The following is a 21,306-nucleotide window of genomic DNA, read 5'->3' as shown; positions in this document are numbered from 1 at the left end:
AGCTTCGGCTGTCTTTCAAGAGAACTAATAAACGGTTGCTTACCGTGTCTGTTATGCCTCAGAATATCGGAACCACATTGATGCTAGGTGCATACATCCCCCAGTTATTCGCTAACTGGAGAGTTAGTCAATGCTCCTCACGCCCAATCTCTGAATGGAACAATGAACCTAGTGGAGCTTAAGAATGTATTGTTTCAAAGGGCCACTGGATCTGCCTCCAAAGTATGCTCCAAACGACTGTTATTTAAGAATCCTATAAACCTCAATTTGAATTCCGACAAACGTTGGGCGATAATTGGACACACCAAATCGTCATTCTTGGAAGTTTTATCGGGTAAGCATTTAGCAATTCCAATAGAGGGAAGAAAATACCCCATTTTGGCTAACGAACTGGCGTCCAACTCGATCGAGCTGCTCCAATTTTCCAATAATAACTACGGCAAGAGTGCTACCGGGACTGGTAATGGTGGGTTCACGCATCTGGGAGCAAGATATGAGTTCTTCAAAGACCTGGAGATTGATATCAGAGTGGATCAGTTCATTAGTGACTACTCCTACAACGCATCTCATAAAGTTGATAGTGACAAGATCGCCAATCTGATAAAAACGTTCAAGCTGGACGGACTGGAAGACAAGTATATCAATGGACTTAGTAACGGGCAGTTCAGAAGGGCTAGATTAGCAAAATCCATCTACAAGGCACCCAAAATTCTTCTCATTGATGATCCATTTTTGGGACTGGATCCAAATGCTACAGACTTAGTTTCGAATGTTCTTAGCCAAGACCACGAGTCAGCAATCCTGCTGGGACTAAGGATTCAAGATCCAATTCCCTCGTGGATTGACAACGTTGTTCTTGTAAACCAGGATGGAGTTGTCAAGCACGGACCAAAGGATGAATTGGCACCTGAACTTGAGGCGAATCTGGACGAATTTAAGAAGTCTCAGGTTAAAGAACTAGAGAATATAAAAAAGAAGGAACTGGCCTTTATAGAAAGACAGACTGCCAACACAGATAATTCAGAGATAATTTCCATGAGGAATGTCAATGTAGCTCATAAGGGAAAAAAGATACTAACAAATTTGAATTGGAACGTTCGATGTGGCGAAAAATGGCATATCCGTGGACCAAATGGTTCTGGAAAAACCACCATTTTGTCATTACTGACCTTGGATCATCCCCAATCTTGGAACAAAAGTATATCTGTTTATGGAGCCCCTAGACGTATTGGTTCTACAAATTATTTTGACACGAATAAATACATTGGTTTTACGTCTCCTGAATTGCATGCTTTATTTCCAAAGAAACTGACTGTTTTCAAAGCTGTGTCCACAGGTTTCGTAACCGGATCTTATCTCCCTCCAAATAATTTGACGGCTGATCAAATTAATAGAATCAACAATTTATTGGAATATTTTCAATTAGGAGAACTTAAAGACACTTCTTTCGATGAATTATCCATTTCCCATCAAAAAGTTGTTCTGTTTATCAGGGCTGTAATAAATAACCCCAGGATTTTGATCTTAGATGAGAGCTTAAGTGCGATGGATGAAAATGATGTGTTAAGATGTAAAGACTTTGTGAGCTCCTATAACCAAGGATGCGTCTTGGTGGTGGGACATGTTGACGAGGAAGTCCCTAAATGTGACAAGTACCTACAGCTCATTGATGCACCCAAAGGCGAATACAAGATAGGATACGTCTGAGAAGACAATTATTGCAGATGTAACAGGTAGTCATGGAAAACAAACCATCTCCAGATAATCGTGGAGATCTAATCATAAGACATTATTGTGACAATTCACCCATGTATGTATGTATAAGGTATAGCCTGAATAGAAAAAGGCAGCTTTCTTGTAATGAACTTGAGCTTCTTGCACCTTGACAGGTAAAGTGCTTACCTCAAGCATTAGTATGGGGTCGCGGTCCATCCAACAAAATAAAACATCCAAAAATCAACCTTGAATCTCCCTCCTTCCAGGTACAACCATGGAACAACCAATCAACTCCGTCCACAATGGTAGTAACTCGCTGGACAACCTGGAACATTTGTTAAAGGAAGCTGAGGAGAATTGGCAAGTATTGATGGCTAAAGACTCTGTTAGCGCCTTGGATATTGCGCTTCCATTCTTGGATCGAACATCCGTAGGAATGGCTTCTCAGTACCCTGAGTTTAAAGAGCTAGAGAGGAACCTATTCAATGGATTGCAGAATGTGGTCTTTGAGAATTTCAACGCTTTCAATGATAGCGTGGCAGCGTACCAGGTCACTCGTGAAAAGATTGGCAAATCACAAAATATAATAAAGGAAATCAATGGGACATTAGAACAGTCGGGAAAGGATATCATGAGCAACAAAGAGATTCTGAAAGAATTAAATAATAATTCTCAGAAGTACGAGCAAATCATTGAAACTCTAGACCAGATTGAAATTTTGCGTAAGAAGAATGTTGAGATTGAGGCGTTGATAGATAAAAAGGCCTTTTACAAAGTTGAGAGATTACTAGCAGAATCTTGGGACATATGCAATCAGTATAATCTCAATGAACTGGAATCATTGTCTCATATTAAAGAGAATTTGGAGGTCCAATCAAACAATTTGGTTGAACTTGTTGTGGAAGAACTGCATAGCATAATATATTTGAAGAATATCAAACGACAAGAAGAGACCCACGAGGAACTGAAAACTTATAAAAAAATTAAGGACTTCCTTTTCAAATTCGAAAACAACTATAATTTTTTTGACATGATTAACAAGGAAGTCGCTTTCATCGATAATGATTATGAGTATGTTTATTTACTTTTAAAAACGCTGAAGAATTTGAACAGTCTGGATGAGACCTTGAACTCTTTGAAATCAAGATTGTCCACGGAGCTACAATTCCTGTTCAACTCTATCCAAGAAGAAATCAAGTCTTCTAACGGTAAAAATATCCAAGTTGCCAATTTGGATATGACTGATTTGGACTCTTTTGGAATAAGCGATATTGGAAACAGCGTCTTGCAGTCATTTTTCAGTCGAATCTTTAATAGGTGCTGCCATGTTCTTGAGTTTCTACTGGTCACTTATAAGATCAGTGAAATAGTCTCAGAAAACAGCAACTGCAAATTGAACTTTCAATTTTCAGACTTATGGGATATATTTTCAGCAGAGATTAGTAATTTGATGTTAGCGTATATCAGCAAGAGTGAGTCAAGTGACAAATCTCAACACAGCAATGACAAACACATGTTTCAGTTCAATTCCTTAGATTTCAAGAACACCAAAGCTGAAACATTCTCTATTGATCTGCAATCTATTCTACAGGATTTGTTCCCAAATTATGATCTGAAAAATCCAATAACTAACTCTGTTTACATTAAAGATGACTTTTCAGTGAACAAGACTACACTAATACCTCCAAATGTGTTCAATATGAGTGTCATCTTAAACAATCTCCTTCAGTTTATTCATTTATCACTTCAACTGGTTTCCATTGTTGCGAATGAGAAGATTGACCCTGCATTACTTTGTGATCGGTTTATGGAGACTGCTTTTCTTCCTAGACTTCAGCACTTGTTAGATGGTATCTTTCAGTCTCTCTTCAAGGATGGGACAGTTGACACTGAGTCCTATCACAATGTTTTCAAAACTTTTTTTAGCAAAGTTTGTGATATTCTGAACACATCAATTATATACAAGTCAGAATACGTGAGAATAATTCTGAAATTGTTAAATAAAATGTCAAGCCTTTACTCAGAGTGCTTCAATAAGCATTTTGGAGGCACAGGAAAGAATACAAAGACTGTGCAGTTAGTGGTGAACAGTTCTTTGAGAAACGCAAGCAAGATCCAAGACTTTGCAGCAGAAACATCTATTCTACTATCCAACAATTTTATGGGACAAGTTACTACAAGAGATTTTTTAACTGACGAAGAGCTCACTCAACTTATCAAACTCTTGACCAGTATAGATAGAATGCTAGAGTGGCTACTTCCTATGAGGAGAGTAGGGTCCTCCTTAAATCAGGATCACAGTAATGACAATGATGAAAAGGTAGACTTTTTGAAGGATAAATGGTTATTTCTTGAGGGTTCCCCTATTTCAACTGTACTGCTGACGTTCTCCAAAGACTCGGTAGTAGAATTCGATTCACAGGTTGATACCTTCTACAAGTTGATGACGGATATTAAGTTGATCCTCCGATATGATTTAAGGTTGAAAATTGGGTACTTTGTATCTCAAATGTTTCTCACAGAAACCTGGCTGCTTCCTTATGAGAGAAACCGACCAAGTTTGCTGATTGAATCATTGAATAAGAAAATACTTCAAATCGATCATCTACTGACTAATCGGGATTATAAGACGTTTGTCTTCCAGGGAGTATCGTCCTTTGCAAATAAGCTGTTTATTAAAGGAGCTTCTGATATCGTGGCCTTAAACGAACATGGTATTGGCAAGCTTTACTCCAATATCATAATTCTGCAACAAGTCTTACGAACACTTGTTGATGATCCCGATGAAATTAACTTCAGTTCATGCATAAACTACTATGAAATGTTCAAAAAGACCGATAAAGGCATAGTTGACCAGGTTTCCCGAGGCGAGAACAGGTACTCGTATGAAGAAAATGCTCAGATGATCAAGCTTTACTTCAGTGAAGGTTTGAGTAAGCAGATGAACACCGGAAAGAAGATGTCATTTGGAGCAGATAAACGATGCGAAGAATCGATTCAAGCACTAAAAAATCTATACAAATAACTGTAATGCTAGACTAAAGCTTTGGATTGGATAATACTGAGATGTAAAATGAACACATATGATAAGAGATTTGGTAGCAGAGTTTTTACTCATTTTTTGGTTTTTTTGCAATCAATTCCTCGTAGTCCTTACTCAAGTGTTCAGCTTGTTTCTTTAAAATCTGGATATTTTCTTCCTTCTCTGTCAATTGAGCTTTCAACTTACTCACCTCGTCTGGATCAGCAGCGTCTGCTGAATTAGCAACCTTGGAATATCTTTGTTCCTTCAAAACCATTACTTCGTCGACCAGAGCATAGGTTCGGCTGAGAATCAGCGTCAAGAACAAAGTGAACCCGCATATGTACATGTTTCTTTGAGCATAAAATCTTCGTAACAAAATATCAGTTCTGTCAACTGAATTGTTGCCTAGGGCAGAAGAGGCAGCAGAATCAAACGAAGTCAAGTCACTGCTCACTTTGATCACTTTATTCACTGAATCGATGAACAGGATCAAAATGAATCCTAAAATACATTTATATGCCACCTGGAAATGTATCGATTTGAAGGGCAACGACACGATATTGAGTATGGGTTTTCTAATCTTTGGGGGAAATGGAATTGTCATAGCAGAGAACAATCCCATTTCGAAAAACATGAGGCCGCAGACAAGGTTCAAAAATAAAGACATTGTGTAGGTGTGGGAAGAAAGATGAGATGGGAAGCAACGTTTATAAATACTGGATATATATAATTGCTTTCAGTTAGGCCAGAGCTAGAAAAACAAAAAAGAAGCTCCTCATCAGGGGCTCGAACCCTGGACATTTCGGTTCCTTGTTTGACTTAAAAGCCGAACGCTCTACCAACTGAGCTAATAAGGACGAGCTTGAGAATTTCGAGCTGTTTGGCTATTTAACAGTAACATTTATATTTTTTTCTTTTGACTATTCTATTGTGCATACGGTTTAGCAGGGAGTACAATCTTACGTATGAAAGTCTGACAATAAATTATCCAATGATCTTGTACTCTTATTTACATTTGAGTATTCATACAGACATCAGATATCTTCGACCATTACAGAATAGAGTGCAAACAGCGGACATAATTATGAGTCATGTTGATCCCACTTGGGAGGTCAATACTTATATTCAGTGTAACTTTTTATGGACTTTACTACTTATTCAGTGGCCGGAATAACCTCTCCGCCCAAGGAACGACTTTATTTGGTAAAGGTAACATCTCGGCTTCTCTCATTGACTGTGAGTTGAAATACATCTCCTCTTGCATAATGTCCTACGGGATCAAAGTCAAAACGGGCTTCAATGATTTTATCCAAATCGATTTCAGCATGAAGTAATCCTTCCTTTCCTGTAAAAGGACCTGCAAGAACCTCACCATAGGGATCAACTATCAAACTACCACCGTTGATGCAGTTCTCATTTTCGTCCCAATCTTTCAACTCGTAGCCCATTTCCTTTGGAGGAGGCATAAATTGAACGGCACTGACCACAAACAAACGGCCTTCGTAGCCCAAAGTTTGCATACAGTTACCCCAGATCTTTCGGCCATCAACAGTAGGTGCTGCCCAAACCTGAACGCCCTTGGCGTACATCGCTTGACGAAGCAAAGGAAGAAAATTCTCCCAGCAAATGGCGCCTCCTAAAGTGCCCACTGAAGTTTCAACAGTGGTCAAAGTGGAGCCATCTCCTTGTCCCCAAATGAGTCTTTCGGTTCCAGTGGGCTGTAGCTTGCGGTGCTTTCCAACGTAGCCCTTCACCGGATCAATATAGACCATTGTGCAGTAAAGTGTGCTTCCAGCACGTTCAACAACTCCTGCTGTAATAAAAGCACCAGTTCTGTTACTTAATTGAGCCAACTCTCGGATTTCTTCTCCATCCAAGTCAATAGCTTCTTTGAAATACCGTTTGAATGCCTCCTTCCCTTCCTGAAGTCTGAATCCAAGGTATGTGCCAAAGTTACTTCCCTTTGGATATCCACCCAAGATTGCCTCAGGCAAAACTAGAATCTTGACCCCTTTCTCCTTGATCTCCTGCTCATAGGAGAGGATTTTCTTCAAAGTTTCTTTTGTTCCTTTTGGGGACGAACCTACCTGTAGAGCAGCCACAACTTGCTTAGTCATCTCTAGTAGCTAACAGGGGAATTATAAATGAAGAATAGGTATTTGCCTGGGATTTTATATGGCGAAATCTAAGTTTTTCAAGATGATATTTCGTATGGCTTATCAGGTTTATGAATCATATCTACATAATCTTGGATACGGCGCGTTGGGGGATTGCCTTTTTAGGTGTTGTGCATGCTTACAAGGTGCATTAAGCTTAAATTGAGCAGGGCAAAGCCAGAACAACATTCAAGTGCCGTTTCCAGTTTTGGTGACCATTTCGGCCGTTTGCGGTCTTACTGCAAACCATTGCCGCAGCATCTGAAAGAAGAAGAAAACTGTGTGGGCAAATGCTGGATCTTAAAAGTTACATAGGTTAGTAATTTCTAATATTATTGTTGTAATTTTCCATTCGATGGTCCTTTAGATAACTGCTAAATGGGAATATCCAATGGAAGAAAAGGCAACTACGTCATATATCTATCATATCCACCTTGGAAGGCACATTGGCTCATTTCTTCTGATCTCATACTTTTATAATTATTAAGCTATAATGACAGTAGTTTTCATTATAATTTCGATTCTTTTCGAGCATCAAGTACGTAATCCAAGACGCCTTTCCACCAACCTCAGCCATGTCTTCCGAAGATATTAGTGAGTTGTCAGAAATCAGCGATGGAAACATAAGCAGTCGTAGTGATGAAGAGCTGGAAGACGAGATTCAAGAGAATGGGTACACCCCTTTTGAGGAAGATGACGATTACGGACATGATGAAGACGACGATGATGATGATAATATTCACGATCAAGACCAGGACGACTACCTTGATTCAAGTACTCAACCTGAAACCGTTGATTCCGAAATAACAAGCCAGCCACGTTCAAAACAGAACTCGTTGGTCGTTAAACTTCAACCCAGGAGAGCTAAGACAAGACTAAGCTACAATGAATCTGATGACGAATTTCCCGAAGACGAGGAATTGGACGAAGAGGAAGAAGTAGAAGAAGAGGACGATGATGATGATGATAACTTTGAGACGCCGCAGTTGGGAGAGCCCACTGACGTCTCCAAAATGACTGAGAGACAAAGAGCCAAGTTCTTGGAACAAGAAGAACCTCAATCGTTCTTGGAGCTCCCAACCAACAAGAAAAAGAAAGAGCTAACAGAGGAAGAGATTTTACTCAAAAGAGAAGAAAATTCACGGAAAAGGAAGAACTTTAACGAGAGGCGGCTAGAAGAAGAGAAGAGAGATACCTTGAATAAACTGCTTAAAAAACGAGCCTCCAAAGTGCGTTCCAAAAAATCATTAGATGAGTTTGATGATGATGAAAACGAAGTTTCGAAAAGATTGAATCGGCCTAGGAGGCCCCAATTAGTTCATCCTGCGTTATCGAGATGGACATGTACTTCTAAGGATGAGCAGGTTATTATTCGGTATGGAATTCCTGGCACGTCCAAGTAATTATATACGATGGTAAATATCCAATACAATGTTACATGAGGCCTAATTTCACTTGGAGGCACATTTTCAAATTCTATCTAAGGTGTCATCGATGATTTCTAAGATCAGATGTGAATGGTAGTCCGTCGGGAAATTGATGCTGCAAATTTGCAACGAAGTTTTGATTTCGACAATGCAACCTCCGGCAGGAATAAGCTCCACCTCTTGGATACTTGACAAGCGACTAGAGAAAAAATAGAGCCCGGAGCGTTCTACCATACTGAAAGGGCAGCAATAGTACAACTACATATTACCTTCCATCCAACCTCTTGAGAATGTCAGTTCTGGCTATCGCAATCAATGTCGCGCATGGTGCACCTGTCAGCTGGGCACACCATTTCTTTACGACAACGTACACCAGCGTTGGCATGATACCTGTTCGTGAGCCTTATTATCCTCCGGGAGGAATGGAAATTCCTGCCTCTATGGATGCAGTCCAACCTCATATTAATGTTCCGAACGCAACAGCAGGCCAGCAAGAGCAAACTCAGGGTCCTCCACCGCTGAGGCGCCACAATATGGTACAGTACCAGCTGAATACGAACCTGAAAAGACAACTTTCAAACTTTACGCTCCTCAAGTTCTTAGAATTTTGCGAGCTGGCTGGTGCGAGGTCCAAACTACATGACAAAGAGTATTGGCAAAAGGTCAGCGAAGACTACTTTACTCCCGAAGGAACTATTTCTTTTGTGCTGAAAAAGGACAATAAAAGTTCGGACACACCAAATGGAGGTCCTGATTCTATCCCACAGTTACGGCATTTTGAAATGCTTACCAGCCTGATCCCTCAGTTTGTAACCGGGTGGATTAGCCCAGGAGTGGAGTCCGTGGACATTTTTCCCCTGTTGATTAAGGTTGAAATTTTAGCCAATGGGTCGACGTACATTGAAAGCCGGAAGTTTTGTTTAAAGTATACATTCAAAGACGGGTCACATTTTGATATCACAGGTATCGCTAGGGTGGTGTACAATCAACAGCTGAAAATTGATCTGTTCGAGTTCCAGGATGTTGAAACTTCAAGAGCAGTTGATCTGAAATCACTTTATAGTACCTTTGAAAAATGTTTGAAGCGCAGTACAATAGAAAGCGGGAAGGCTGAGAGACACAATGACTTGGAAACAGAATCTCAGCTCAATTTACCCTTTGCACTGGAGGAAGAAGTATTAAGCAACAAGCAAAGCTCAATGATAAAAATGATTGCAGATGAAGTTTTAAATGCGAGTGGTCAGAATACACTTGATATGGACAAAAAGTTTCATTCTTTGTTGCAGTTATATGATACTTTCAGCATCATGTCAACTTTGGTTGAGTTCTCAACAGCAAATGGTATTGCTTCCCCACTAGAATCGTTAGACACGTTTCTGAACCTAAATAAACATATACTCAAGGAGAGCAGTGGGCCTCCTGCTAAAAGACCTAGAACGTGACACTCTAAATTATATTGCATATACATCATAAAAGCTATTCCTTTTCCATTATCGTTCATGACTATGTATCACCACGTAGGGCTCTAACAACTGCTGGCCGTCTCATCATATGCTTGGTCCACTTGTAAACCTCTGGATATTCTGATTTCAGGTTTATACCGATTCGGTCAACCACATTGTTCCAGGGCACAAACGAAAGGTCTGCAACTGATATTGAATCACCTACCAGCCACACAGGGTGATCGAAATACTTTGATTGTGATAATGGGGTAGTCCCATTTGAGTAATTAGCACTATTCTGTATATCTAACTCCATTATAAGTGCTTCTCTTCTTTCAGCTAGAGCCATCTCTAGCACACCGTAGACTCTGCGTACTTCATCAGTATACCGCTCTACAGCTGATGGAACATTCACATCATGAAAGTAGCGGAAATGCAATGCCTGTCCAATTATAGGAGCATGGCCCGAAGTCTGAAAAAAAACCCAGGAGTTTATTTGGGCTTGGTCCTGGGGATTATCTGAGTAAATATCGCAAACTCCCGTCTCCCTTAAGCTTTTCTGGCAGAGATAAAGGATTATAGCACCACTTTCCCAAAGCGCTAGGTTGTCACAGTTATGATCTATTAGTGCAGGCACACGGGCATTCGGGTTTACGCTTACAAACTCTGGAGCCCGTTGTTCTCCTTTATTGAAATCTAAGAATAAAGTTTTGTAGGGGTATCCCAGTTCTGACAGTACTATTGCCACCTTGAACCCGTTTGGCGCAGAACTGTGTGAAAATAAAGTAAAACCTTCTTTAGGCAAATTAGTGAAGTATTGAGTTATGCGATTGCCAGAGTCTTGAGACTTTGAGTTCATAGACTCAGCTCTGGATTGATCTATCACAGTCTGCTGCTGGTGCTGAGAGCGAGAGTCTTCCGCCTTTTCATCGTTCAAGTTTATGGTTCGTAAACCTGCCGAGAGGTTGGATATCATGGGTTTAAATGGAAGCAGAAAAGTGGTAAGCTCTGCTGCGATTGTCGGATGAGATGGCGTAGCCGCGAATCTCTCTCCGAAAGAAGTAAGAAAAAAGAGAGAAGCGGATGATGTTTGATGGCTCGGATGTTATAGCGGCTTGGCCAAAAGTGGAAGGTGTAATCGTGCGATGCCCGAACTATGCAGCCTTCTTATCGTCGTTATCCATGTGCAAAGCAGGAAGTAGTGGGCATTTTTCTAAGGACCCAAAACTCAAAGCATGCCAAATTTATAGAAAGAAAACCTGTGTAGGGAGATTGTCCTCAACCTAAATATGTCGTAACCTACTCCGAAAACGGCGCAAGTGTATTCCCTTTCGAGTGACGTACGGCGGCACGATATTGCATAATTTACCTAGCAACTTTGTCTTATCAATAGTGTCCTTCGCAACGAATAGCTGTAGTTGAAAAAAAAGTGTTCTAAGAAGATAATTCTCATCCTTTCTCTCTTTACAAATGACAAAATCTACGTTCATTGCAGTATTAAATCTGGACCAGCAGAACCCCGATCTTTTAGCCTATGGAGACTATGGTGATATGGGGATTCTTCTAATGAGGAAAGCTGGAATTGTCGATCAAGAACTGAGAAAATACAATGTCATCGATAATATGGAATTTCCCTCGCAAGACTCCTTGCAGAATGTCGCCGCCATCTACATTACCGGATCGAAATACGATTCATGGAGATACTCAGAATATGAATGGATGCAAAAACTTATAGCCTTCATCCAAGACGTTTACTTCAACCACAAGATACCTCTGATTGGAATTTGCTTTGGACATCAAATTATTGCAATTGCCTTGGGTGGAACAGCTAAAAAAGTGGGCTGGGAAATTGGGACGGAAAAGGTTCAAGTGAGCTTGACAGATGGTCATATTCAGACATTGACAGGGAACAGTAAGAAAGTCGCCAAAGATCTGGCCGAAAAGGGAAGCTTTTTGGTCTCAGAATATCACCAAGATGCGGTGACTAAAATTCCAGTGGAGACAATCAATTACGGCTCAACCTCAAACCAGCAAATCCAAGGCCTTATCAATGACAGAATCTTCACATTTCAAGGACATCCCGAATTTCCCACAGAGGTGGAGTATTCGCTGTTAGAAAAGCGTATCGACATCGTTGGCAAGGAGTTATACGAGGATGCCCTGAAAAGAAAAGATGAGGATGATGGTTTCTTCCTAGGTAGGCTTATTAAATCGTTCATTGGAATTTAAATTCATATTCTCCAAACCTCCAGCCCGAAGATCCTAAAGGTGCTTTCATCGCTCAGTTTTTCATTGCCAAATGTATCCACTGGGTCAGATGCACCTTTATCCAGGTCGCCGTCGATCCAAAGACCAAATTTCCCATCTCCACTGCCAATGGAGACACTGTTGTAGTTAGTATAGATAATAAAGTCGTTTAATGATGTATATGGGAACACCTTTAGCCGATATTGCACATCAAGCTCTTCTTGCCGTCCCAGGTCCACCAGATTTGGGACAGTATCCTTCTCTGCTTTCCAAAGAAAACATTCGCCGTTCCCGTAATACTGTTTCCTCTCAATTGGCCTCAGGTAGTCGCTGACATAAGCGCCAAAAACATTGTGATGACTATCTCTGATGACCAACAGATATCCGTACCTTTTATTGATTTCTGACGGCAGGGGACGCATTTTCTTGTAAAGTGTGTTGAGTGATATTCCATCTTGCTCCAAAGAATAGAGAAGATTCCAATTGTGTGTGACTTGTAATCTAGCTGGAAGATGCAACCGTAAGTCTTCTGCCAATTCTTTGTGTAAAAGTCTCTGTTTGGTGGTATTCTTGTACCCGTTGAGTTCGAGACCTGTCAACGGCGGGTCAAACGGATGATAGTCGGGAGGCTCTTCTCTGGTTGTGGATTTGAGCGATTTAATGCTATCCTTGAGTTTAGACATTTCCGTAAGCAATTTTTCTGTTTAAAGGATATTGATCAAAATCGGTGGAACGTGAGGAGGCCAAGAAATGGATATAGGGTACCTTTTATGGATGGTGTGTTGCTCGCGACCTGCCCTAGGAGTACTGATAACCAAGGGATATATGACTAGCAAAGAGTATCGGTGGATGAGGTATCAATCGTGCGGAGCAAGCACAACAATTGGCAATCTACTAAGGTCCGTAGTACTGAACTGTTTAGGTGGCAGAATTGCAAGTCGTTTTTTTGTGTAGCAGGGATGCAAATTGTGTGTGCGATGGGTGGTATGAATTTCTCAGCTCATCTCAATTTCCATTTTGGGAACTTCATCAAAAATTTTCAAGTCTGTAAAAAATGGGATCCGAATTAAAGGCATCACACGGAGAGAAGATAAAGAAGGAGAAGAAGGAGAAAAAGGAGAAGAAGGTGAAGAAGGATAAGAAGGTGAAGAAAGAAAAGAAGGAAAAGAGGGAAAAGAAAGACAAGAAAGAAAAAAAAGAGAAGAAAGAAAAGGATCACAATGAAACTCCTCAGCCAGCTACTGAAGTAGACCAGGCCACCATAGACGCTTACCTCAAGGAAAACGAAATTTCTATTGATGATCCTCATAATGCTGAAGTATCGCCAATCTTGAATTTTTCCATGTTGCAAGGCATAGAAGAGAAGATCAAGAACAAGATTTCACAGTTCGACAAGCCAACTACCATCCAAGCCGTTTCTTGGCCATATTTGTTGAAAGGAAACGATGTGATTGGTGTTGCTGAAACTGGGTCTGGTAAGACGTTTGCTTTCGGTGTTCCAGCTATTAGCCATGTTCTACAAAAGAATTCCAAGGGACTTCAAGTCTTGGTAATCTCTCCCACTAGAGAATTGGCAGTACAAATCTACGACAACTTGAAACAATTAACAGATTTGTGTGGACTTGAATGCTGTTGTATTTATGGTGGCGTCTCCAAAGATGATCAAAGGAGACAAGTCAAGCAATCACAGTGTGTAATTGCTACCCCAGGGAGATTGCTTGATTTGATGGAGGAGGGATCTATTGATCTGACGGGAATCAACTATTTGGTTTTGGACGAAGCCGACCGTATGCTAGAGAAAGGATTTGAAGAAGCGATCAAATCAATCATGGCTAATGTTAATACAGACAGACAGACGCTGATGTTCACGGCCACTTGGCCAAAGGAGGTGCGTGAGTTAGCAAGTCATTTCATGAAATCTCCAGTTAAGGTCACCGTCGGGGACAGAGACGAGTTATCAGCCAATAAGAAAATTACACAAATTGTTGAAGTCATCGACCCTTACGACAAAGAAAAGAAACTACTTCAATTGTTGTCTAAGTACAGTAAAAATGACGACAAGATTCTAATATTCGCCTTATACAAGAAGGAGGCCACACGAGTGGAGAGAACTTTAAACTATAAAGGATACAAGGTATCTGCGATTCATGGAGACCTTTCACAACAGCAAAGGACCCAGTCTTTGAATGATTTCAAGACTGGCAAGTCCAGCCTCTTGTTGGCTACTGACGTTGCTGCCAGAGGACTTGACATACCCAACGTCAAGGTTGTCATCAACTTGACATTCCCACTAACGGTTGAAGATTATGTCCATAGAATAGGTAGAACCGGTAGAGCTGGTAAGACCGGAATTGCTCACACCCTTTTCACTGAACACGAAAAACATTTAAGTGGAGCTTTACAAAATATTCTTAGGGGTGCCAACCAACCAGTTCCTGAAGAGCTGCTGAAGTTTGGGGGCCACACCAAGAGGAAGGAACACAGTGTTTATGGTGCTTTCTTTAAGGACGTTGATATGAACCAAAAGGCTAAGAAGATCAAGTTTGACTAGAAGGAGTAGCTGGTCTGTAGAGTTTAGTTTCTGTACCTGTATTCAATAGTAAGAAGATTTAGAGATTATAGTGTATGCTCGCACCTACTTTCTTTTTTACTCTTGGCCGTTTATCTGAGATCATATCTCGCCAGAGCTTTCCGTTAATTTTTTTTACTCATCTATTTATTGGTTTCCTTCCCTAATAATCAATAAACCGGGATCCATCCATCCCTGTAATGCCGCCCAAAAGGGAAAAGACTTTCACGGGATGTTGGACTTGTAGATCTAGGAAAGTGAAATGTACGCTGGAAAGGCCTGAGTGCGATCGGTGTATCAAAGGTGGGTATCACTGCACCGGGTATGATATCAAGCTACGATGGTCCCAACCAGTCCAATTTGACAAGTTTGGATCACAGCTGTCTCAGACAAATATTGAACCCAATGATGATGAAACTATGAGGCGGCGAAACATAGAGCCAGTTCGTTACAATGCAAAACAAGCTTATAAAGACTATGATCAGTTGGATACTGATATTGACGGCTTACACTCCTATCGCCTAGAGACAGAAAAAGACAGAGACAGCACAGTAATAAAAGGCATGTTTGGCGTATTCAGACAGCAGAAGAGAAAAAGAGAAAAAGATGTATCTTTCTCCCCAGAGAAGCTACCGTTTGGATCTCCCAGCATGTTTGATCCACTTTCAGGATTTACCCAAGGTAATGAATGGGTCAGTAATGAGTTGATTGACGACGCTTTATTGACAGCCTCCGCCATAAATGGAGACACTCATTTTTTAGACATATTCCGAGCTGATACACTAAATCCCCTCGTTAATACCAATAGTTCTTCAACTCCTTTTTATGGATACAATGCTGACGTGCAAAAGATATATCCAAATCCATCTAGAAGAGATAAGGATCTTTCACAGTATGCTCCTGATGAAATGTTCAATGTTTTGTTTCACCGCAAGGAAGAAGAAGAACCTCATGGAGTGCATGTTGGGAGTGATGGTGTTCTAATTGGAGATAGCAACGGTTCTCCACTCGTCAGATCCTCAACAATGTCAGCATCTGCGTCTCAACCTATTTCAGGAGCTCAGCAAGATCTGCCTCCAGCAAAGAAGATGAAATTCAGTATTGACAGCATTCAGCTGGATGCCCCAGATGGTACTTCGAAGATGCCAGGCAACATAATGGAAGCCAGAACAGTTCCGGGACTGCCTCAAACACTAGCCATCGAGAAAAGCGGACTGCCCACTACAGCCTTGCAGGTTAACCCAATGACACGCTACTTATTGAATTACTATATCGAGGATGTGGCTGATATGATGACAGTAATTCCTCTTCCCAAAAACCCTTGGAAGTTTATTTACTTTCCCAGGGCCATCATGGCTGTTGGTGAAATTGGATCTTTAGGAAAGACTTCTTATGCTCGAAGCTGTTTATTGAATGCTTTGTTGGCTGTGAGTGCTTTTAACTTACAAAGCAGGTTTCCTAAAAACAGTAACGAGATGAAATATTACGTTAACTTAGGGATTCAGTTGCGGCAGCAAGCCTCTGTGTTTTTAAAACATTGTTTGATGGAAGATGTCCTTACCCAGAAGTATAAGGACGTTCTAGTAGCCGTTTTATCAATGGTCACGATTGATGTTGTATGGGGTACGATGTCTGACTGCAAGACTCATTTAAACATTTGTGAAAAGATTATCGAGAAGAAAATGACTGTCAAGAAGAAACTTTCAGCCAAGGCCTTGATTTTGCACCGCATCTACAGTTCAATGAAGTTGATTCAAGACTCGACGAATTTGGAGATAGTTTCCAAGGATGAGATTTTTTTGAACGAAAGCAATTACAAACAGTTTATCACTAGTTCAAGAGTTGACTCTGCAGAGTCGAATCAGGGATCTCGAATTGACAAGCTATTTAGAAAGTCACCGTCCTCTCTTTTGTCTGATAGTAGTAACCATGTGTCTTCTACGTCCTCTTCGAAGGGAGTTTTTCATGAAAAGATTAACGATCAGGGAAAGATTCGTATTGAATACATTGTTCATGATCAAAATACGGAATCTCCAGGAGAGATTCCAAACGAGAGAAAGGATAGTCAAATTCCTCTGTTTATTGACATAACGAAGGCCAGTTTCAAACCCTCTAAGAACAAACTTGACGATCATGACATTTCCAGTGATGCTATCTATGGATTACCCAATTCCCTAATTTTGCTATTTTCTGAAGTCGTTCATTTGATCCGATTCAAGGTGTATTGTGATTCTACTTCGACTCAGCTTCCTCTGTTTTTTAAGTTACTAGCAGACGAGCTGTCCACCAAACTTTCCGATTGGAAGTTGGAATGGAAGCTGACTACCCAGGAAGACTCTGAAAAGTTTATTTCTGCACGTCATGAGGGGATTTATCATCATGTGATGTCATTTTATCATGGATTAGTGATTTATTTTTACAGGTTTATTGAGGATATCAATCCGAATTATCTTCAGGAATACGTTGAGAAAGTTCTAGTCCATTTGAACAGGATCCAGGAGATCGTACAAAGTGACAAAGATATTTTGATTATTCCGTTATTTTGGCAAGGATTTATTGCCGGAAGTGAAGCGATGACAGTATATCTACAAAATGGTTTCAAGAAATGGGGTACAGACATCTCCAAGACCGGGATTGGAACCTACTGGGTCGCACGTCAAATTATGTTGGAGGTGTGGCGTCGTAAGAACTTTAATGAGAAGAAGAGTAATTGGATTGATGTGATCAGGGACTGGGATATGAATGTTATGCTGACTTGAGGCTATATTATTTTGAGGCTAGGTGTATATATTGTAGAAGTGTTTAATGACAGGAAAATTTGAAGCAGTACCAATGGGTTCGTCACCCGCGAGTATTCCGATATCGAAGAAACTGGACCAACTACCGTACCGACATTACAAAACACTCTCCCAAGTAATCTTCGATTTGGACATGTTCAAGGTTTTCAAAGCCTCAGGCATAGAAGGAAATCATCAGCTCTCCAACAACCCTACCTTTATAAACGGTCCATGGAGTGTCTACGCAGCAAAAAACAAAAGTACTAAAAAGAAATGCTCAGTGTTCATTTTCAACAAAAAGCAGTTTGAAAGTAATCTTTCCAGGTCCGGATTATTGAATAACAGAAACAAGCAGCAAATACTGAATGACTGTTTCAACGTGCTTCAACAATACGTTGCCAATCTGATGAAGTTTAAACACCCAAACATTTTGAATGTCTTGGAGCCGATGGAAGATCACAAGTCCAAGTGTTTATTTGTTACAGAATACGTCATCAGTGATCTAGAAGCATTCACAAAAGAGAGACTAGATGATACCCCTGTTGAAGAGATTATCGTAACGAAGGGACTGCTTCAAATATCGAATGCTGTCAAATTTCTTCATGAGAACCAGAATCTTTGTCACTTGAATATTCAGCCGAACACAATCCTGATAACGGAGAATTTTGATTGGAAGTTAAGTGGCTTTTCTTTCATACAACCATGTGATAGTTCTAAGGATTTTTTTCTAGATACCTTCGATCAGAGAATGCCCATGTTCACGAATGTCAGTTTCAGATTCAGTTCCCCTAATCTAATTTTGAACCACAAGCTGGATTATTCAAATGATCTCTTTTCACTTGGGTTGTTGATACATTATTTATTCAGTGCTAAATCTTTACTGCATACCGATAACACATTTCAGGATTATGAAACCGAGATTAAGAGGTTAAACCATCTTTTAAAATCTTCATCTGCTTTAAACAACCCGGAATTTCGTCATATCCCCCAGAATCATAAACATCTGATGATTCTTCTTCTGAATCAACAATCGACGAGCGATAATGCTATTGAGCTAGAAGATTCTGTAACCATCGACACGGTCATCTCCGACCAGATATTTCAAAGTGAGTTGATAAAGATATTAAACTTTGTGGATGAACTTCAGGCTGCCACCGTGGAGGAAAAGTGTATTTTCTTGACAACTTTGAAAGCTCATTTACATCAGTTTCCAAAGACGTTACTTTTGAATAAGTTTGTACCATTATTGACGTCTACACTTTTGTCCCCCTACCTTTCAACTTCAATGTCAAAGAAAAATCAAACTCCTAAGGTCCAGTTGTCTGCAGAGGAAGAGCGTCTTATTGTTTTGTCACTGGAGAATCTATTTCTGGCTTCATCACAGATTTCGCAACTATCGTTTTCTGAAAATGTCTTCCCATATTTGGAACAAGTCTTGGCTCTTAATTTGGCTTCAGCAAATGTAGCCCTGGCAAAAGGAATACCTTTGGTCGAGTCAAAACTGGGTCTTCCTTCTCAATCCTCTTATAAAGATAGTTACACTAAATTCCAGGTTTCCTTGTTCCATAATTCAATGGACACTTCCGAAATTGAACCCCAGGAAGCAGTATTGAGTACCCTTATCGATTTCATCAAGTATCAGCCTTACCATACTATAAGCCAGAAATTTCTTCCAATGATATCTGAACAATTCGCCAAAACTACTTCTTTCAAAGTCAAGAATTTGACAATTCATGCGTTTATAACCCTCATCACATTTGAGCCTAATCCTTTGGATGACTTTGTTATTGTTGAAAAGATCCTGCCAATAGTGCAAGCAACATCAGTAAAAAACTTCAACAATGTGTCGATCTTGTCAAACGTGATCAATCTTTATCATGTTATGTTTGTCAAACTATCTGAGACTTTGACATCCTTTGGTTCTGAAAAAATGGATTTGGGAGTAATCATGGAACGAGTTCTTTTTGAATTGTGGAAGCTACTTAGATATGTGCCGGACAAGAAAGAAGCTGCAAATTTGAAGAGCATTTTGGATCAAATCCAGGCGTTTGTTTTTTCAAAGGCAATTTCAAGCTTGCCAGAGGAGATACCCAAGAAAGCACAACCCAATCAAAGAATTCAGGATGACACAGAATTCGGGGATTTTGACAGTAATGTTGTAGACTCCAAGCAAAGGCATGGCTTGGCTCAACAAGATGGCCTACGAAGTTCAACACAAAACAAGAATTTAACATTAGAAAATATACATTCGAACTTCGTTCCCGTTACTCCGCCCACATCTACTATCTTAAATCCTAAAACTCCATTGGTACTCAGGCCAGATAGACCAAATCCTAATGGGACGCTGGAGATTAGGAATACTGTATCTAACTCTCCAATCCCTGCATCGACACCTCAGATTGACTGGAGTGCATCGAGAAATGCAACTTTAGAGCCAGAAGCCCAAAAACTGCCACCCGGTTTCTCCGCAGGAATCATTCAACCAAATCGAGTGAAACCAAAACCAAAAATTGACGATCAAAGATTAATCTAGAACTTACATAACAATGCATTTACCCTTATCTTCAGTGTTGTTTTTCACACCTGCAGCAGTTGAGTTATCTCGTTTGTTGTTACTATCAGCACTTGATCCAGGTTGTGACTTAATCGTGCTTTTGGTCTTCGATTTTGTTTTTGTTTTTGCCTGCTTATCGTACTTTTTCTGGATGGCTCTCGCTGCGTTTTCGTCTTCCTGTTTCTGTAACTTCTTAGCCAAAGCTTCATCATCGTTCGCCGTTTCTATTTCTTCTTCATTGATAATAAAATCTGTTGCATCAATAGAAATTGGCTCTTGAGATAGGGGTTGGATTTGCTCTATAGTAAACTCAAAATTTCCATCCAATAATTTATCATTCGACCCGTCAACCGAGGACAATGTCTGCCAAACATAGGTCTTACTCTTAGAATATCCCTCATCGATCAACAATGTAAAAAGGGAATCCGATTGGTTCTTGTAAACGGTATTAAAATGTTCATTCCTAAAGAAAATTGCAAAGGAGGATCTTTTAATAGTGTTCTGACTGTCAAACATTAACCTAGAAAGGCCGGTTTCTGACAACTCTGTTCGGTTGCTCCTCAGAAAATTTTGTATATCTTGGTACTCATTGAGAAATTGCTTGAGACGTGCATCATCTGATTTATCCAACAGATGATCCAGCTGCTCGAGAGACAAATCTTCATATTCATAGTTATCCACTAGAGCAGAATCACGGATGGCGTTTTTAATTTCCAAAATGTAACTTTGTAAAGAATCGTAGTCTCCTAATCGACTAAGCAATTCGTAACCCGGGGTACGCTCATCAATAAGCCAACCATGATACAGTTCTAGATTAAATAATTCTAGAATATCTAAAACCTTTGAGTTGCCATCTTGCTTACTAGTAATTCTTGGGAGCAAAAAGTTTGGATTGACATTGAGTCCTGTGTGTAATCTTGGAAGTGACTCCAGTAAAGGGCTTAAATCGAAGTCCGAATCTGCTACTTGAATAACTAAGTTGGTGATTTCGTTGAGTAGTTCGTCCAACTGTACGACATTTTTGGTGAGGAGCTCTTTCAAAGGAACCAAATGCTCTGCTTTGACATGGGATGCTTCAATTGCCTTAGATCCAACGTTAGTCCATCCATTCAAAGTCAATTCAGAGGCCAAAATCAACGAATTGACAAGCGCAATCAAAAAACAAGGTCCATTAGAGTTCTGTATTAAAATCTTGTTGACATGGTGATCATGGTAGAGATCATCTTGCCACTGTATAGTCTTCGTAGAGAATTGGGTCATCTGGGGATGTAATAGGAGTAGTAATATTCTAATGGGGGCTTGGGGTAGAATTGCGCGAACGCCGAGAAGCATGTTGATGAAATTGATAACTGCGGATCTAAAGGAGTAATTAAGTAATACCTATTTATCTATG

General features: G+C 40.2%; 14 protein-coding genes across 14 annotated transcripts; 8 read left to right on the top strand and 6 right to left on the bottom strand.

The window, feature by feature from the left end:
• Positions 1 to 162: 162 nt before the first annotated feature.
• PAS_chr2-1_0040 (Protein with similarity to ATP-binding cassette (ABC) transporter family members) lies at positions 163 to 1,707 on the top strand (the record flags this gene model as incomplete). The annotated part of the gene is made up of 1 exon (XM_002490875.1): positions 163 to 1,707. One exon carries the CDS (start codon positions 163 to 165, stop codon positions 1,705 to 1,707), a length of 1,545 nt encoding a protein of 514 aa, XP_002490920.1.
• Positions 1,708 to 1,990: 283 nt separating this feature from the next.
• PAS_chr2-1_0039 lies at positions 1,991 to 4,741 on the top strand (the record flags this gene model as incomplete). Its single annotated transcript, XM_002490874.1, has 1 exon — positions 1,991 to 4,741. The coding sequence occupies one exon, from the start codon at positions 1,991 to 1,993 to the stop codon at positions 4,739 to 4,741; it is 2,751 nt and encodes a 916-aa protein (XP_002490919.1).
• An 85-nt stretch (positions 4,742 to 4,826) lies between these two features.
• PAS_chr2-1_0038 (uncharacterized protein) lies at positions 4,827 to 5,408 on the bottom strand (the record flags this gene model as incomplete). The annotated part of the gene is made up of 1 exon (XM_002490873.1): positions 4,827 to 5,408. The coding sequence occupies one exon, from the start codon at positions 5,406 to 5,408 to the stop codon at positions 4,827 to 4,829; it is 582 nt and encodes a 193-aa protein (XP_002490918.1).
• A 529-nt stretch (positions 5,409 to 5,937) lies between these two features.
• Positions 5,938 to 6,858, bottom strand: PAS_chr2-1_0037 (Nitrilase, member of the nitrilase branch of the nitrilase superfamily; the record flags this gene model as incomplete). Its single annotated transcript, XM_002490872.1, has 1 exon — positions 5,938 to 6,858. One exon carries the CDS (start codon positions 6,856 to 6,858, stop codon positions 5,938 to 5,940), a length of 921 nt encoding a protein of 306 aa, XP_002490917.1.
• Positions 6,859 to 7,472: 614 nt separating this feature from the next.
• On the top strand, positions 7,473 to 8,300 carry PAS_chr2-1_0036 (Hypothetical protein; the record flags this gene model as incomplete). The annotated part of the gene is made up of 1 exon (XM_002490871.1): positions 7,473 to 8,300. The coding sequence occupies one exon, from the start codon at positions 7,473 to 7,475 to the stop codon at positions 8,298 to 8,300; it is 828 nt and encodes a 275-aa protein (XP_002490916.1).
• Positions 8,301 to 8,366: 66 nt separating this feature from the next.
• PAS_chr2-1_0035 (Hypothetical protein) lies at positions 8,367 to 8,558 on the bottom strand (the record flags this gene model as incomplete). Its single annotated transcript, XM_002490870.1, has 1 exon — positions 8,367 to 8,558. One exon carries the CDS (start codon positions 8,556 to 8,558, stop codon positions 8,367 to 8,369), a length of 192 nt encoding a protein of 63 aa, XP_002490915.1.
• Positions 8,559 to 8,614: 56 nt separating this feature from the next.
• Positions 8,615 to 9,766, top strand: PAS_chr2-1_0034 (Hypothetical protein; the record flags this gene model as incomplete). The annotated part of the gene is made up of 1 exon (XM_002490869.1): positions 8,615 to 9,766. The coding sequence occupies one exon, from the start codon at positions 8,615 to 8,617 to the stop codon at positions 9,764 to 9,766; it is 1,152 nt and encodes a 383-aa protein (XP_002490914.1).
• A 61-nt stretch (positions 9,767 to 9,827) lies between these two features.
• On the bottom strand, positions 9,828 to 10,742 carry PAS_chr2-1_0033 (Nitrogen catabolite repression transcriptional regulator that acts by inhibition of GLN3 transcripti; the record flags this gene model as incomplete). The annotated part of the gene is made up of 1 exon (XM_002490868.1): positions 9,828 to 10,742. One exon carries the CDS (start codon positions 10,740 to 10,742, stop codon positions 9,828 to 9,830), a length of 915 nt encoding a protein of 304 aa, XP_002490913.1.
• A 494-nt stretch (positions 10,743 to 11,236) lies between these two features.
• Positions 11,237 to 11,995, top strand: PAS_chr2-1_0032 (uncharacterized protein; the record flags this gene model as incomplete). The annotated part of the gene is made up of 1 exon (XM_002490867.1): positions 11,237 to 11,995. The coding sequence occupies one exon, from the start codon at positions 11,237 to 11,239 to the stop codon at positions 11,993 to 11,995; it is 759 nt and encodes a 252-aa protein (XP_002490912.1).
• Positions 11,996 to 12,091: 96 nt separating this feature from the next.
• Positions 12,092 to 12,696, bottom strand: PAS_chr2-1_0031 (uncharacterized protein; the record flags this gene model as incomplete). The annotated part of the gene is made up of 2 exons (XM_002490866.1): positions 12,092 to 12,151; positions 12,205 to 12,696. 2 exons carry the CDS (start codon positions 12,694 to 12,696, stop codon positions 12,092 to 12,094), a joined length of 552 nt encoding a protein of 183 aa, XP_002490911.1.
• Positions 12,697 to 13,067: 371 nt separating this feature from the next.
• Positions 13,068 to 14,564, top strand: PAS_chr2-1_0030 (Putative ATP-dependent RNA helicase of the DEAD-box family involved in ribosomal biogenesis; the record flags this gene model as incomplete). Its single annotated transcript, XM_002490865.1, has 1 exon — positions 13,068 to 14,564. One exon carries the CDS (start codon positions 13,068 to 13,070, stop codon positions 14,562 to 14,564), a length of 1,497 nt encoding a protein of 498 aa, XP_002490910.1.
• Positions 14,565 to 14,782: 218 nt separating this feature from the next.
• On the top strand, positions 14,783 to 17,341 carry PAS_chr2-1_0029 (Zinc-finger transcription factor of the Zn(2)-Cys(6) binuclear cluster domain type, involved in the; the record flags this gene model as incomplete). Its single annotated transcript, XM_002490864.1, has 1 exon — positions 14,783 to 17,341. The coding sequence occupies one exon, from the start codon at positions 14,783 to 14,785 to the stop codon at positions 17,339 to 17,341; it is 2,559 nt and encodes an 852-aa protein (XP_002490909.1).
• Positions 17,342 to 17,513: 172 nt separating this feature from the next.
• PAS_chr2-1_0028 (Putative kinase, suppressor of GTPase mutant, similar to bovine rhodopsin kinase) lies at positions 17,514 to 19,892 on the top strand (the record flags this gene model as incomplete). The annotated part of the gene is made up of 1 exon (XM_002490863.1): positions 17,514 to 19,892. The coding sequence occupies one exon, from the start codon at positions 17,514 to 17,516 to the stop codon at positions 19,890 to 19,892; it is 2,379 nt and encodes a 792-aa protein (XP_002490908.1).
• A 3-nt stretch (positions 19,893 to 19,895) lies between these two features.
• On the bottom strand, positions 19,896 to 21,245 carry PAS_chr2-1_0027 (uncharacterized protein; the record flags this gene model as incomplete). Its single annotated transcript, XM_002490862.1, has 1 exon — positions 19,896 to 21,245. The coding sequence occupies one exon, from the start codon at positions 21,243 to 21,245 to the stop codon at positions 19,896 to 19,898; it is 1,350 nt and encodes a 449-aa protein (XP_002490907.1).
• Between the last annotated feature and the right edge of the window lie 61 nt (positions 21,246 to 21,306).

This window comes from Komagataella phaffii, chromosome 2, assembly GCF_000027005.1.
Source record: "Komagataella phaffii GS115 chromosome 2, complete sequence".
In the NCBI taxonomy this organism is placed as follows: Eukaryota; Fungi; Ascomycota; class Pichiomycetes; order Pichiales; family Pichiaceae; genus Komagataella; species Komagataella phaffii.
The sequence above is the reverse complement of the archived record's forward strand: the minus strand, read 5'-3'. Positions and strand labels throughout refer to the sequence as shown.